Source organism: Symphodus melops, assembly GCF_947650265.1.
Source record: "Symphodus melops genome assembly, chromosome: 13".
NCBI lineage: Eukaryota > Metazoa > Chordata > Actinopteri > Labriformes > Labridae > Symphodus > Symphodus melops.
The window spans coordinates 25,552,591-25,568,783 of NC_136703.1; the positions used below are offsets into that span (position 1 = coordinate 25,552,591).

At 47.9% G+C, this 16,193-nt stretch overlaps 1 protein-coding gene across 1 annotated transcript; it reads left to right on the top strand.

The window, feature by feature from the left end:
- Nucleotides 1-732: 732 nt before the first annotated feature.
- LOC306834045 (laminin subunit alpha-5-like) lies at nucleotides 733-15,659 on the top strand. Its single transcript, XM_079359789.1, has 40 exons — nucleotides 733-900; nucleotides 988-1,102; nucleotides 1,183-1,313; nucleotides 1,936-2,016; nucleotides 2,192-2,406; nucleotides 2,492-2,592; nucleotides 2,674-2,857; nucleotides 2,935-3,075; nucleotides 3,177-3,328; nucleotides 3,424-3,534; nucleotides 4,504-4,615; nucleotides 4,731-4,904; nucleotides 5,559-5,755; nucleotides 5,850-5,966; nucleotides 6,058-6,212; nucleotides 6,327-6,456; nucleotides 6,609-6,711; nucleotides 6,814-6,927; nucleotides 7,019-7,201; nucleotides 7,288-7,430; nucleotides 7,534-7,713; nucleotides 7,811-7,950; nucleotides 8,267-8,426; nucleotides 8,507-8,640; nucleotides 8,740-8,905; nucleotides 9,388-9,522; nucleotides 9,830-9,981; nucleotides 10,075-10,207; nucleotides 10,714-10,857; nucleotides 10,956-11,086; nucleotides 11,173-11,340; nucleotides 11,480-11,612; nucleotides 11,709-11,863; nucleotides 12,034-12,226; nucleotides 12,326-12,463; nucleotides 13,335-13,494; nucleotides 13,580-13,710; nucleotides 13,969-14,062; nucleotides 14,162-14,281; nucleotides 14,490-15,659. The coding sequence occupies exons 1-40, from the start codon at nucleotides 842-844 to the stop codon at nucleotides 14,636-14,638; spliced, it is 5,634 nt and encodes a 1,877-aa protein (XP_079215915.1). The 5' UTR covers nucleotides 733-841; the 3' UTR covers nucleotides 14,639-15,659.
- Nucleotides 15,660-16,193: the final 534 nt, after the last annotated feature.

A 16,193-nucleotide genomic window follows, 5' to 3' on the forward strand; every position in this document is an offset into this window, starting at 1 on the left:
TCTGCCAGAACCTGTTTTTAATTCTTTCTTAAATGTGTGTTTTCCTCCTGCAGGGGAATCAGATGACCTTGGTGTTCATGGAGAGAGAGTACTCCTCACCTGAGGACCCTCACCTGGGGATAGTTCACATGGTCGAGGTAACGCCGCCTTTAACGCCGTCTGTCGGTTGATTTATGTGAGCAGCTGAATTCTGGAAAGCGCGGATGTTGTTGCACGCCGCATGTATGGAGGCTTATTAAGTCAGCGGACACGGGTTCAAATCCGACCTTGTCCCACTCTCTTATCCCAGCATTTCCTGTCTCTCTCTCTCCAGTTGTCCGATCTATTAAAGGAAAGAAAAAAAAAATCAGCATGAGTTCAAATTGTTGCTGAAATGTTTCGAATTTTTTTAATTTTAATTTTTATTTTTCCATCCTTATTTATAGGGATAGACAACAAAACACCCCAATAATAAAAATAATAAAAATTAAATAAAAAAATAATAATAATAATATACATATACATGTATGACAAAGTAATAGTCTAAATAAAAGGACAGCATGTGTACAAATCTTGATCTGCGAGGTCAACAACACAACGCATGTTCTGCTCTGTTCATTCATAATTAAATGATTTTGTTTTACATAATAAAGGTCGAAAGGTCAAAGTCTGAAACGTTTCTCCTCACAGGGAAGTTTCCGTCACGCTCAGACCGGTAACCTGGTGTCTCGCGAGGAGCTCATGATGGTCCTGGTCGGTCTGGAGTCTCTGCAGATCCGAGCCCTGCACTCCCAGTCCGCTCACTCCGTGTCGCTACGCGGCGCCGTGCTGGAAGGCGCCGAGAGCCTGCCGTCCGGTCGCCATGCCAACAACGTGGAGATCTGCATGTGTCCCGCCAACTACTTGGGCGACTCCTGTCAGGTAAGAGGACCCACCACGCTGCCGTGTTTGACGGGATCGGCAGGAGAGTCGTCAAAGGGTTAACGCTTCTCCTCGCTGTCTGTTCAGAAATGTGCTCCAGGTTACTACAGAGGACACCATCGGCCTGTTCCTGGGGAAATGCGTTCCCTGTAACTGTAACGGACACTCGGACCGCTGTCTGGACGGATCAGGAATCTGTGTGGTGAGAATTAAAAACAAACCTTTCTTCTTGTCATCGTGCTGTTGCGTATAAATGAGTCATCGTCTCGGCCCCTTTTTCAGGATTGCCAACACAACACAGCCGGGGACCACTGTGAGAAGTGTCAGGGTGGTTTCCTTGGTAACAACACTCTTGATGGACAGGCGGTGTCGTGCTCCAGTTGTCCGTGCCCCCTGAGGGTCCCGTCCAACAAGTCAGTGCATTTGACTTTATTCTTCCACCTTATTCCTCTTTATTTTAAAGGTCACATGACCTCCTCCTCTTCTTCAGGTGAAATCAGTGTCAGAGGTCCTCTTCATCATGTGTGTGAAGTGTGTCTGATCCTGTTTTGATCATGTCTATAAACCCCTCTATTTCAGCCCTGATCAGAACAGGCTGTTTCTGTGTCTGTAGCTTTAAATATGTAAATGAGCTGTGTCTGGCCACGCCCCCTCTCTGGAAGGGTGTACTCGCTGCTTTCTGGCTCCATGTCCTATTGTTTACGGTGAGAAGGCAGACTCAGAGGGCAGAACAAACACCTAGCTGTGGGAGTGTCACCCACCTGGGGGAGGGGCTACTGCCCTTTGTGATGTCATGAAGGGGAAATTTCCAAACGGCCTGTTTGAGCTCACATTTACAGAATATGTGACCTTTAAAATATTCTCCTTCACCTTCAGTCATTTCTAATAAAACTCTCTCTCTCTCTCTCTCTCTCTCTCTCTCTCTCTCTCTCTCTCTCTCTCTCTCTCTCTCTCTCTCTCTCTCTCTCTCTCTCTCTCTCTCTCTCTCTCTCTCTCTCTCTCTCTCTCTCTCTCTCTCTCTCTCCTCTCTCTCAGTTTTGCAGAAGGTTGTCTGCAGAAAACCGACAGGATGCAGTGTCTGTGTATGCCGGGTTATGCTGGGCCGCACTGTGAAAGGTAACTTTTAAATGTCGTCAAAGAAAAGTTTGTCTTCGTCATTCCACGGCAGAATTTCAAAATAAAGGTCGATCATGTGACCAAGTATGTGAACATCATTCAGTATCTGTGAAATGTTTTCACCGTCTCGGGTAAAAAAAAAAATCTTTATGAAGTTTGTAAACATCATTTGCAGGTGTGCCCCTGGTTACTACGGCAACCCCATGGTGCTGGGCAGCAGGTGCCAGCTGTGTCATTGCCACGGCAACACGGACAACAACATGCTGTTCACCGACTGCCACCCGCTGACCGGCGAGTGTCTGAGCTGCATGCACAACACGGCCGGGCCGCACTGCGAGACGTGCGCTCCTGGTTACTACGGCGACGCCGTCAACGCCAAGAACTGCACCAGTGAGTCATTTTTTTAGCATTTAATGAGTCACGCGTCCAGATGACGCCGGAAATAATTCACCTTTTGTTTTATACTTTTACCCAGAATGCAACTGTTCTCCATGTGGCACCGAGTCATGTGACCCTCAAACGGGTCAGTGTCGCTGTAAACCGGGAGTCACGGGGCCGCATTGTGACCGCTGCGTGGTGCGTTTTGTTTCTCTCTTTTTTATTTTTGCATTAAAAACACATTTTTGCACAATTCAACATTTTCTGTTTTTTTCTCAGGATGGCTCGTTCGGCTTCGACTCGTGCTCCGGCTGCCGTCCGTGTGACTGTGAGGCCTCGGCGGCCCTCGTGCAGCCATGTGACCCTCAGAGCGGTCAGTGCGCCTGCCAACCCGGAGTCAACGGGCCGAACTGCAAGCAGTGCGCTCCGGGACACTGGAACTACGGACCTGACGGATGCAAGAGTGAGTCAGTCCCGAGTCTGTGGCACCAATCTCACTGTCTCGACCTGTTCTTGTAGTAATAACGCCCGTGTCTTCAGAGTGCGAGTGCCGAGGAGGTCGCTGTGACCCGCGCTCCGGAGAGTGTCGCTGTCCTGACGGGATGACGGGGAAACAGTGCGACTCGTGCTCGCAGAAACACAGCGTCCCCGTGGAGAAGCATCACAGCATGCACTGCGAACGTACGTCACTCGTACTCGCACATGTGATGGCGAAAACAAAAAAGTCAGAGTGTCTCATTTGTTGTTGTTGTTGTTGTTGTTGTTGTTGTCGTCTTCTGCAGCGTGTGACAGCTGCGTCATCGTCCTGTTGGAGGATCTGGACAAGATGAACGCTGACTTCCACTCCGTCACCGGGCAGCTGAGCAGTCTGAACGCCAGCTCGATGGCGTGGGCTCAGCTCAACCACGTCAACAAGTCCATGGAGGACATCGCTGTGAGTGCTCGACCGCTTCTCTCCGGTGTCGGCATCAGACCGCTGTGCTGTCCTCCATTTTTAATGAATTCATGTTTTTTCTTCTGGACTCTCAGCGCGCCATACAGAACTACAACAGCACTCTGGATGAGAGCAGGAATCGGGCCGACATGCTGGAGGCGGAAATCGTGACTATTAACGATGACATCAATGAACTGCAAGACAAGGTGAGATCACTGAACAAACACTGTAGCTTCAGTGTTTAGCCAGCTCTGCATGTGGTGGACACTGTAGCTTCAGTGTTTAGCCAGCTCTGCATGTGGTGGACACTGTAGCTTCAGTGTTCAGCCAGCTCTGCATGTGGTGGACACTGTAGCTTCAGTGTTTAGCCAGCTCTGCATGTGGTGGACACTGTAGCTTCAGTGTTTAGCCAGCTCTGCATGTGGTGGACACTGTAGCTTCAGTGTTTAGCCAGCTCTGCATGTGGTGGACACTGTAGCTTCAGTGTTTAGCCAGCTCTGCATGTGGTGGACACTGTAGCTTCAGTGTTTAGCCAGCTCTGCATGTGGAGGACACTGTAGCTTCAGTGTTTAGCCAGCTCTGCATGTGGTGGACACTGTAGCTTCAGTGTTTAGCCAGCTCTGCATGTGGTGGACACTGTAGCTTCAGTGTTTAGCCAGCTCTGCATGTGGTGGACACTGTAGCTTCAGTGTTTAGCCAGCTCTGCATGTGGTGGACACTGTAGCTTCAGTGTTTAGCCAGCTCTGCATGGGTCTGTAAAGCTTTCTGCGTTCTAACCTCTCTCCATGTTTCATCTCCAACATTGATCCTAGTTTGAGCAGCTTTCTGCTGCTGGAGCTTATTAGAAACATGCAGAGGCTTTTTAGCTCGGGTACAATCACTTCTATCTGAAGCAGTTCCACTGCCCGCTTCCATCGCTGCAACACCTGTTCACCTGATAACTGCTCTCATATCTGGCAAACCCAGGGGCGTCCAAAACGGCCTTCAAAGCCCCGCCTACCTTCTCTGGTCCAATCAGATCCAGAGCATTCAGGAGCAGAATCTAAAGTTAGAAGGAGGACATACTGGCTGCTGCATTGTTGTCAGAGAAGCTTCAACACAGCAGGTTTCCTTCATGATCACAGAGGAAGAGAGAGCAGCTCTCTGATTGGTCCGTTACGGTTTTTGTGTTTCAGGTGGCTGTGATGACCGACAGGGTTGGTGACGTGCGAGACAGCACCACAAACACTCACCAGAGGGCGGAAGACCTGCTGTCCTTCATCAACAACATGACCATGGACATGAACAGTAGGACAGAGTCAATCAGTGTTTCAGTTTATGTCGTTTAAAAACATTGGACACATTAGTCACTGCAGGCTGACTGTATTTAAAATGTCTCTGTGATGCGTTCACTGCTGCACAGACGTCATGCTTCTGGCGAACCGGTCCTCCTTGAACGGCACGGAGGCAGAGCTGGAGGACGAGGAGAGGGAGAGGAAGATGAGGGAGGTGCAGGCCATGCTGAGGGAGATGAGGTTCAGGAGCTGCGTGGGACAGAAGAAGGTGGCCGAGAGAGAGAGGGCGGAGGCAGGGAAGTGTGAGTATCTTCACTCAGACACAAACACGTTCCTAAAACAGACTTTAGGACTCGTAGCTGCTGCTTCAGTTGTTTGTTTCTTACTGCTTAAAAAAAAACTATAAATAAAACAAATGTTTTCAAAAAACATTTTATAAGATGTGCCTGAAATCCTCCTGATCTGCATGTTTCACACAGGGCACAAACTTGTGTTTAGTTTTCTTTTATTTTGAACATGTGAGGGAATAACAACAATAAAAATAATAATGAAAGAAAAAAAGAAAAAAAATAGAAAAATAACATTTCTTTTTTTTATAAGATTTTAATAACATTTCTTTTTTTATAACATTTTAATAACATATTTCTTTTTTTATAACATTTTAATAACATATTTCTTTTTTTTTTATAAGATATTAATAACATATTTCTTTTTCTTTTTTTGCAATAAATAAAACAACCTACAAAATAAACCAAGAAAATATTTAAAAAGTTTAACTTGTCTGAAAAGTATTTATAAGAAGAATAAACTTCATTACATAAAATAAAGTTAGACAGTTTCCTTGTTTATTAACATCTTTATAGTGATTTTTTGCTTCCTTCTTCCTCTTTGTACTTGCAGTCGACAGTTTCCTCCTAAAAATGAGATCTAACATGTCTGTGCGTCTCCTCTGTCAGTGATGGACCGTGTCAACAAAGAGCTGGCCAATCGTCAGGGAGAAAACGTCGACCTGGCCAAAGCCATCAGAGACCGCCTGGCCCGTTTCCACTCCGAGATGATGGACCTCCGAGACGCCCTGAACGAAGCCGTGAACGACACCGCCAAGGCGGCGGAGATCAACAACGCCAACGAGAAAACTCTGGAGGACAACAAGGTGGGGGCGTGGCGATCGGCAGCAAACGGCGATCAGCCGAGGACGCGTGTCAGACGGGATTCTGACTCTTGTTTTTTTTTTTTGTCACTCACAGAAAAGACTAGAAGACCTGATGTCGAAGCAGAAGGAGGTGAACGACCAGCTGAACATGGCTGAAGACGACGTGGCTCAGGTCAACGACATGCTGTCCACTCTGCAAGACTCAAAAGAGGTTTGTTCCAGGAAGAGAGAAATCCCCGCCCCTGCACTTCTGCTTCATTTAGCATGTGGAAGTCTTTTGACGCTTCAAACGTCTCTCTCAGGAGTACGAGCGGCTGGCGGCTCAGCTGGACGGCGCCAGAACCCCGTTGGCGGAGAAAGTGCAGGAGTTTGCCTGGACGGACTCTAAGATCCCCCTGGTGGAGGAAGCAGAGAAGCACGCTGAGATGCTGAACACCTTAGCGATGAACCTGTCCAGGTGAGCGACCGGTTAGCTCCTTCAGCGCCACTGCTGTCGTTGTGTTTGTGTGTGTGTCAGACGGATGAAGGTCGAGCGCCTCAACAAAACGCTGTCGTCTTTGTGCGTCTTCAGTTTGATCGCAGAGACCAAGAAGGACGGATTTGTGGACGTCACCAAATCCTACAACAAGATCATCAACAGCATCAAGGAGGCGGAGGAGGCCGCCAAGATGGCTGACAAGGCTGTTAACGACACTTTGGAGGTAAAAAAAAAAAGAAGAAGAATCACTCCCATGATTCCCCCCCGCCTGTTGTTTGGATTGGAGAGCCCCCTGGTGGAGGGATTCATATACTGTGCGTTTTTTTTTTTTTTTAAATGATGCATGTCGTCATATTTTTTTGTGCGTTTGTGCAGAACATCAAGGATCAGGATCTCGGTCAGATCGCTGATTCTCTGAGGAATCACAGTCTGGAGCTGAAGGACGAAGTCGAGAAACTGAGCGACGATCTGAGCAACGGTAAACACACGTCTGTGAATTCATCGTCATGGTTCAGGAAGTGGAGTCTGGACTTCGTTTACTGTATTTTGGACGGTTGAACTTGAATGTTTGTCTGCACAGATCTGAAGCCTCAGCTCGAGGACGCTCAGCGGCGACTGGACGAGGCCAAAACCAAACAGGCGGTCGTGATGAAAGACCTGGAGATGGTTCAGAACAACCTCAACTTCACCTCAAGTATGAACCTTTAACTCACGCTTAAAAAAAAAACACCTCTTCCCTTCTTATCCGTACTTACGTTTCGCTCTCCCGTCTCCGCGACGATCAGACGCGAGTCAGGAGATCGACGAGGCGAAGCAAGCTGCAGATCTGGCAAACACCACGGCGACACAAGTGAACGATGCCCTGCGTCCAATCAAAGAGCAGCTGGACAAATGGCAGGAGACGTACGGAGACGCCAACGTCACCAACGATGACATCAACAACGCCCTGATGGAGGCCAACAAGACCGGTACTCGCTCGCTAACGCGTCTTTGAATGAAGGTTGTTGAAGCCGTTCTGTTCTCTGCTTTTTGTTTGACTCTTCTGTCTTCACAGTTCAAGCTCTGGGCGATACGATTCCGATGCTCATGAAGAAGTTGGATAAGCTGCAGAATCACTCGGCACAGATGCCAAACATCTCCGAGAACATCGGACGCATCCGACAGCTCATAAAGGAGGCGCGCAACGCCGCCAGCAAGGTGCGCCAACGTGACAGATCCCGCTTCAGCACGTCTCCTTCCAGCAGCTTCTAATGTTTGTTTTTCTCCTCCTCCTCCTCCTCCTCCTCTCACCTTCGTCCAGGTCGGCGTCCCGATGAAGTTTAACGGGAAGTCTGGCGTTCAGGTGCGCACCACTCCGAACCTGGCCGACCTGGCCTCCTACACCTCCCTGAAGTTTTACATCACTCTGCCCGAGGGGACGCGGGGCAGGCGGCAGGACGACGGCAACCAGCAGTTTGTCTTCTACCTCGGCAACAAGGACGTGAGTATCGCCACGGCAACGAAGAATCACAACTGCATCCGGATCCCTGAGGAGGTAAGGAGGTAATCCGTCTGCTGTCTCTGTGTGGTATTTACAGTCCAGTAAGGAGTTCATGGGCATGGCGCTGGTGGGGAAGAGACTGCGCTGGTACTTTAAGGTGGGCGACGACACGGCTCAGGTGACCATGAACGAGGACGTCAAGTCGGATGGAAACTTCAACAGCGTTGTGCTGGAGAGGTGAGGGACATTTCTACATTTGATCGTTTCTCCACGATCAGGAGAGACTTCATTAAAGAGGACGCTCTGAAACGCTCTGTTTTGGTGTGTGTGTCTCTTTAAATGCAATAAGCCCCGCCCCCTGAGTTTTCCCCAGTAGACTATCACTCCTTCACTAGCGAGAATAAAAATGGCGGAGCTGCGTAACAATCTCCTTCAATGTACAAACCGCTCGATCAGCAGCTGTGATCTATCTACTCTGCTGTCTTTTTTATTTTTATTTACTTATTTATTTATTTATTTATTTATTTTTTTTCGTGCTCGCGTCTGACCGCAGGATCCTTCAGTACGGTCAGATGTCGATGTCTTCAGATTCCTCCGAGGGGGATCAGAGAGTCACCAAAGTACGCGTGGAGGCGGCGGGAGATCAGGGTCTGCTCAACCTTTTGACCGACGACACCGTCTTCTACGTGGGAGGATACCCGAGCACTTTCAAAGTGAGCCGACAGAGTCCAGCCCTCCACCCGGCTCCGTCTACGTCCTGGGACACGGTTTAACACTCTGTCCTTATTTTCAGCCTCCCGCCACGCTCGCTCACCCGAACTTTAAGGGCTGCATCGAGCTGGACACGCTGAACGAGGAAGTCCTCAGCCTGTACAACTTTGAAAACACCTTCCAACTCAACACCAAGGAGGAGAAACCCTGCGGCAGGTCGGAGCGCACGCCGCCGAGCGCCACGTCAAAAACACATTTGGATGATGGATGAATAAACATCGTGATTCATCTTTTGGTTTTAATCCCCTCGCACAGGTCCAAGCCGGTGCTGACTCAGGCCTGGGTGAATGACGCGGCGTATTTCGATGGGACCGGCTTCGCTGAGATCAAGTTCACGGATGAAGCCACTCGCGTGCAGCGCTTCGAGCAGGAAGTGAGACTGCTGTCGCACAACGGCATCCTGCTGCTGCTGAAGAACGGGGTAACCAACCAACCAGCGTTCACTGTCATTAATCATCCGTCACACTTTAAATCCAGGAGCTCAAACTGTCATCTCACTGATTCAATCAGGGCATTAACCCTTCGTTGGTCAGACAGTCGCTTATAGAGGCCTTATGGTCACTTCAGGTGCACGGCTGCAAAAAGGCTGCAGAGAAAACAGAAACGTCGGAGCAGAGCAGCGAACGATTCCACGCATTTTACGCCCGTCGTTCACGGATTCATCGCCAGACATTTGAATGTTTTCCGGCACATATTCGTTTCAGCGTGCAACAAGAAAAATCATGAAAAAGCATTCATGCTTTTTGCCCTGCATCCTTCATAACTGTAAACTGTGTTTATTCAGTGTTTTGTAAACGTGTGTTTGATGTCATTTTGCAGGTAACGTGAACTCTTGTTTTCTTTGTCTTCCTGCTGATTGGTTGAGGTCTGACTGTGTTCTGCGTGTCTCTCTCCTTCCATCAGGATCGCTTCCTGTGTCTGGCCGTGCTTCAGGGCCAGCTGAAGGTTTACTACGATTTCAGCGGGACCATGATGGAGCTCGAGCCCAAAGAGACGTCCTCAGACCTCTTGAAGATTAGTAACGCTGAACCCAAAGTTGTAAGCGTCTTTTCTCATCTTCATGCTTCATTCTCAGCCTCCCGTGTCCACTGAGCTATTTTTACGTTCACAGCAGAAAAGTTGAAAATCTTTAACCCTTTCACGAAGACGCTGTTGACTGATAATAAACTCAAAACAGCGGCTGTTGTCATAGAGACAGGATGGAGCGCACAGCCAGCGCTTCTCTGCCCGTAAAAACCCACTGAGTGGACACGCTGCTAAAAGTAGCATGAGGGTTGAAAATGAAAGTTTTTCTCGTGGTCCCAGCTTGAGCGAAAGCCTGAAAACTGCAGTCTTCTCTCTGCAGCTGGAGATCATCATCATGAGGAAGACCACTCACCTCGTCGTGGTGAGACAAAACCGCAACATCCTCTTCAACCACCCGTCCATGGTGGACATCCCCCCGTTCAGCGGCGTCTACTACCTGGGAGGAGTCCCCGAGAACGCCATGCCCAAGCAGTGAGTGTCAACCCGCACATGGTCGAAAACGCCAACCCGAGCTGCAGAGTGACCACAGCGCTCATGTTTCCACCCGTCTCCGTCTGTCTGCAGGTTGAAGTCTCTGTTTCCCAAGCAGGGCTCTCTGAAGGGCTGCTTCAGGAGCGTGAGGGCCCAAACCTCCCACATCGACCTGAAGAGGATGACCAGCTCAGGGGTCAGCTTTGGCTGCGACAGCGACCTGCTGGTAAGAAAAGAACTCTTAATATAATTATCATTAATTTTTTTATTATTATTATTTATTTATTTATTATTTATTATTTTTTACGTTTTTTAAAGAGATTTCTGTCATTATTGATACATTTTTTAAATTTATTTATTTTAATTTATTTTATTTTTTATTTTTTTGTCTGTCTCGTTTTTCACAAAACACACACACACACACACACACACACACACACACAACCCTACAAAGCAGATTTTCATTTCCTCCTGCTAGTTTACATTTTGTCTTGTTTGTAACGTTTTAAATGTTAACACATATTTTTCACATCCTCATATTCATCTCTCACTTATATTGTCCGACATCACTAATAAATAAAAAAACAAGAAAAGAACAGTTATTTACACCTTTGATAGAGAGTCCAAACATGGCGTGCAGATTCTGCTGTCCTGCATGATGAGAATCCGTGCACACACACACTCGTGCAGGGACGGGCTCAGTCTTGACCCGCTGTGTTCTCTGTCCTGCAGGTGGCTCGTGAGGCTCACTTCTCGGGTCAGAGCTACCTGGACTTGGGTCTTACAGACGTTCCCAGCCTCAGAAACAACTTCTACGCCAGCTTCAGCTTCCGGACCGAGCAGAGAGAGGGCCTCATGTTCTACCACCAGGATCAGGTCGGGAGAGGAAGCTGCGTTCATCATTTCCTGTTTTTACACATTAGCCGACTTTCTGGATGTCAAACTCACACGCCTGTTTTTTTTTACGTGTGCAGGATGGTGTGTGTCAGGTGTTTTTGCACGAGGGCCACGTGGTCGTGAGAGCTGGAAACAGTGAGATCAAGACTCCGAAAACGTACAACGACGACAACAGCCATTACGTCTCCATTTACAACAACATCAACGGGTAGGACGCCGCCGCTTCTGATCTGTGGCAAAACGTATTGTTGCAAAGGAAGCTGACTTTTTAAATGTGTTGCACGGCGCCCTCAGGATTCGTCTGTACATGGACGACGTGCTGGAGAAAGCGAAGGAGGGACTCCGGATAGACAGCCGGAGCCGAGGTGTGCTGAGCTCGCCGGGAGGAACCTTCCTGGGAGGACTGCCCGAACAGGGTGTCTCTAATCTCACTGGATGCATCAGCAACGTTTTCGTCAAGAGGTGAAAAAGAGAACGACAGCGAAACAGGGTTAAAGGAGCGCGATGTCACTCTGACACCTAGTGTTTAAAATGGGTACTGCAGGCGAGAGCTGATTTAGTTGAGAGCAAATGCGTTTTAATTTTTTTGTTTGTCTTTCAGGGAGACGAGTCCTCCGATGGTTCTGAACCTGCTGAGTGCAAAAGACAACGTGAACGTTCCTCTGGACTGTCCCGCCGCGAAGAAACCGCAACAGATCGTCGCTGCTCCGCCCAAACACAGCGGCAAACACAAGGTACGCACACACACACACACACACACACACACACACACACAAACAAAAGAGCCTCTTTGCCCAGTGACGAGCTGGAATCGTTGTTCTCCGTCTCAGGGGAAGAACAAGAAGCCGTCGGGGTCTCGCAGTCGGAACACCAGGGACTCCTGTCAGGGCGGGCCGTCGGATCAGGAGGCCGGAGCCACACACTTCAGCGGCTCCACACACAGCTACCAGAGATACGACTCTCTGTCCGCCTCGCTCAGCTCACTGTGAGTGTGACTCGGGCTTCAGAGCGTGCACGCTGATAACACGCGTGTGGTAAAAGGCAGAAAAGTTTGAGATGCTGAGTTTGTTTGTTTTGCGTTTTGGACGGTAAAGTTAGATTTCACCGTTGACATGTAAGCTCTTCTTCTTCTTCTTCTTCTTCTTCGTCCTGCAGACCTCACATCTCCATGGCCCTGAGGATAAACTCCTCTGACGGTTTGGCGCTCTACGCGTCCAACGAGCAGAGGGGCGGGGCCGTCCTGTCCCTCAGCGTGTCGGAGGGTCACCTGCTGCTCCTGCTGGACGGAGGGAAGAGGAAGGTCAGCCTGCGGAGCCGCAAGAAGTACAACGACGACCAGTGGCACACGGTGAGCTCACACACAGGAAGTGAACGGGTTTAAAACAGGATCCACCTGAACTGCACGAATCCTGATTCATCATGGCCGCTCCATCATGTGTCACTTCAGGTGTTTATAAAGCGAGAAGGAGAGAAGATCAGTCTGATCGTGGACGGCATCAGCGCTCAGTCCAAGAGAATCCCCGGGGGAGAGAAGACTCGTCTCGTCGGGCCTTTGTACGTCGGAGGAGTGCCGCCATCTTTGAAGGTAAAACATCATATCATCAAATATTCAGCAGCTTCCAACAACTGAAACGGGAAGAACGCAGCGGCACATGAGTCGTGGTCGCTTCACAGAGCAACACGACTCAATTAAAAAGACAGTTGGATGTTTTTACAGTTTGCACGCTGTCGTGTGTTTGTAACAGAGTTTTCTAATATAGAAAAAAAAAATATATATATATATATATATATATATCATGAAGAATTCAAAATGTGTGACATTAAAACCAATGTTTTAGGAAAATCACTTATATGGAAGTCAGTCAGCGTGAAGTTTTTTTAAAAAACAGAGTTTTCTTTTCCTACTTAAAGGAGCAGTACGTAACTCTATTACAGCCCCTAGTGTTTAAAATATGTACTGCAGTCTAGATTTAAAACCTTACAGAGAGCTGGCTCCGCCCCCTCCTCTCACACAGGTCAGCATGTGGTGGACACTGTAGCTTCAGTGTTTAGCCAGCTATGCATGTGGTGGACACTGTAGCTTCAGTGTTTAGCCAGCTATGCATGTGTTGGACACTGTAGCTTCAGTGTTTAGCCAGCTCTGCATGTGGTGGACACTGTAGCTTCAGTGTTTAGCCAGCTATGCATGTGGTGGACACTGTAGCTTCAGTGTTTAGCCAGCTCTGCATGTGGTGGACACTGTAGCTTCAGTGTTTAGCCAGCTCTGCATGGGTCTGTAAAGCTTTCTGCGTTCTAACCTCTCTCCATGGTTCAAAAGCATCTCCAACATTGATCCTAGTTTGAGCGCGAACATTTTAAAAACATTTCTAAACAACATTTGAATGTTACATCCTGTTAGCCGACAAACTCTGTTCTCGTCTGCTTCATGTCCGTGTGGCGTTCTTCTAAACCTCCAGGCTCCAGGCTCGGGTGGTTTCGTTGGATGTGTTAAAGACCTGTCGCTGAACGAGGCCCCTGCAGGAAACCCCGTTCGCAGCCAGGGGACGGTGCCCTGCTTCCTCAGCCCTCTGCAGGCTGGAGCGTACTTCTCCGGGCAGGGAGGACACATCGCTATAGGTAGCTATCGCCGCTCTTCTTCTGTGGTTTTTGACCTCTTGGAGGCGTGTTGTGTCCCGACTGAAGGCTCTCCTCCTCCCTGCAGATGAGTCCTTGGTTCTGGGTCGGGATGTGGAAATTCAGCTGGAGGTTCGGCCCGTCTCTTACTCTGGGCTGCTGTTGCATGCTGGGATGTCAGCTGATCAACACCTGAGTATCGTCCTCAACCAGGGAGAGGTGAGAGCATGCAACCCACCCGTGACATCATACAAGACACACCTGCAGGAAATATGAGAAGTTAGGCCGACTAACAGTGTGTGTGTGTGTGTGTGTGTGTGTGTGTGTGTGTGTGTGTGTGTGTGTGTGTGTGTGTGTGTGTGTGTGTGTGTGTGTGTGTGTGTGTGTGTGTGTGTGTGTGTGTGTGTGTGTGTGTGTGTGTGTGTGTGTGTGTGTGTGTGTGTGTGTGTGTGTGTGTGTGTGTGTGTGTGTGTGTAGGTGTCCGTTTCAGTAAACACTGGTAAAGGTGAATTCTCTACCTCCTTCACTCCTGAAGAACCTCTTTGTAACGGACACTGGCACACCATCACAGGTGAGTTCAACACAACAAGCTCTTCTTCTGCAGCTTTTAGAACATCGTAACGTGGAGATAAAAATGTGTGTGTGTGTGTGTGTGTGTGTGTGTGTATAGTTGTGAAGAAGAACGACGTCCTGCAGCTACACGTCGACGCAGCCAGCGAGCACAGCGTCGGGCCCAAACAGAGCCGCTCTGCAGGGGCCAAAGAGGCCGTTTACCTGGGAGGGGTACCAGGTGAGTGCACACACACATTTGTATTCTTTCTAATCAAACAGAAGCACGGCAGAGAATAAAATCAGTGTGTGTGTGTAAAAATACTGCACATGCACATGACAGCGTGCCACTCGGGGACAAATTAAAGTTGTTTTTTTTATATGAAAAAATCAGAACTTAGTCTGTCCCTTCACGTCTGTAACATGTTGTTACTCCTGACGTCCACCAGATGGCGTCCCAGTTCCTGGTCTACCTGCCGACCTGGCCTCCTTCCACGGCTGCATCCGCACAGCGAGCATCAACCACAGACCTGCCATGTTGTCCAAACCGCTCTCTGTGCACGGAGCCGTGGGAACGCAGGGCTGCCCGCACATGTAACACACACACACACACACACACACACACACGCACAGTCTAGCCCTCACATTCCTACAAATCACTGGTGGTGGGTGTCACGTTACTGTAGCTAATTTAAAATATATATGTTAATATTTATTTTCTATTTTCAGAAAATGTATATTTTATATTTTCCTGTTTGTCCAACTGGTTTTTGTGCTGCAGCAAGTGACTGCTCTCTCTCTCTCTTCTCTCTCTCTCTCTCTCTCTCTCTCTCTCTCTCTCTCTCACATGACATCATGATCACGTATTACATGTATGTAGTATATTGTAAATAAAGCCGACACAGCTCGACTCTCTCTTACTTTTTATCATCACACATTGAAAAATGAATGATATGGATCATTTTTAAAACTGCAATATTTCATCATTATTTTTTTTTTTTAATGTATTCAGCTTTTGAATTGTGCATCTTTTAGCAGTTTGTCTTACTGAGTCGGTACACTGTGAACACTGTGAGCCTCAGGCAGCACAGATGGGAGACGTTTCCTGAAACAGGGACGAGGACGTCCGGAAGTGATCACAGATAATTCAGTCAGTCCTAAAAGTCCTCAAAGGTTTATTTAACACACTCACATGAACACATGATACTCGGGTGCTGAGTCCTGCAAACACCTTTTCTATGTGCAGGCGTTAGAAGAAGAGACAGGGGACTGTATGCTCGGACGAGGTCTCGAGTCGACCCTGTTAGAGGTCTTGGATTTGGAATCGAAAACTCGAAGCTAGCTTTTTTTTTTTAAATTAAGACCACCGACTCCAAGTGATCACTTTTCAAGAAAAACGCTTTTTTCAAAAAAAACCCAATCACTGAAATTCATTTGTAGTTTTTGTTTTTATCCCGTTGAGTAATACGTCCAGGTCTTGCCTCGGCTAGTGTCCCAGAATCGGTTATTTCGGGTCTTGACTCGAACACAGTTCATCCGGGATCTTTTCCAAAAACGCGCCAATTTACATCGATAGATACTTTTTTTTAAGTTTAGTTTTTTTAGTATTTAGGTTTTTTTTGTAAAAAAACATTTAATTTATTAAATATTTCTGAATCGTTTCGGCCACAGGAGCTCATGACTCAAATGTTGCTCATATTGGACGCAACAGAAAAAGACAGTGACAGTCACCCGAGTGGCTTCTAGTCGATCATTTGACGTGATTTAAACTATCGACTGTGTTCTTTAGTCGTTTCCGTATTTTGAACCCTTAAAAACACGTCACGGTGACGCTCACCCCGTCCAGCTCTCAGGCAGCGTTTCCCATCTCCACCTCTCCTCCCGTCAGAAATGTCAACATGTACCCAACATGAGTGTGAAGCTTGTATGTAATATAACCACTCTTTAGTATGTTCATGTCACAGAATAAGCTGTCTCTCCCCGTCACCCCCCCCCCCCTCCCCCCATGTGTTGTGAATGTATTTCTAAATAAAGAAGTTTTTCATACATTCGCTTCAGTATTTCTTTTCTGTAAAATAAGACAGGAAGTGAGATGGTTTGGTTTGCCACTGTGATGGGTTTTTTTATTATTAAAGAGTAAATCACCTTTAAAA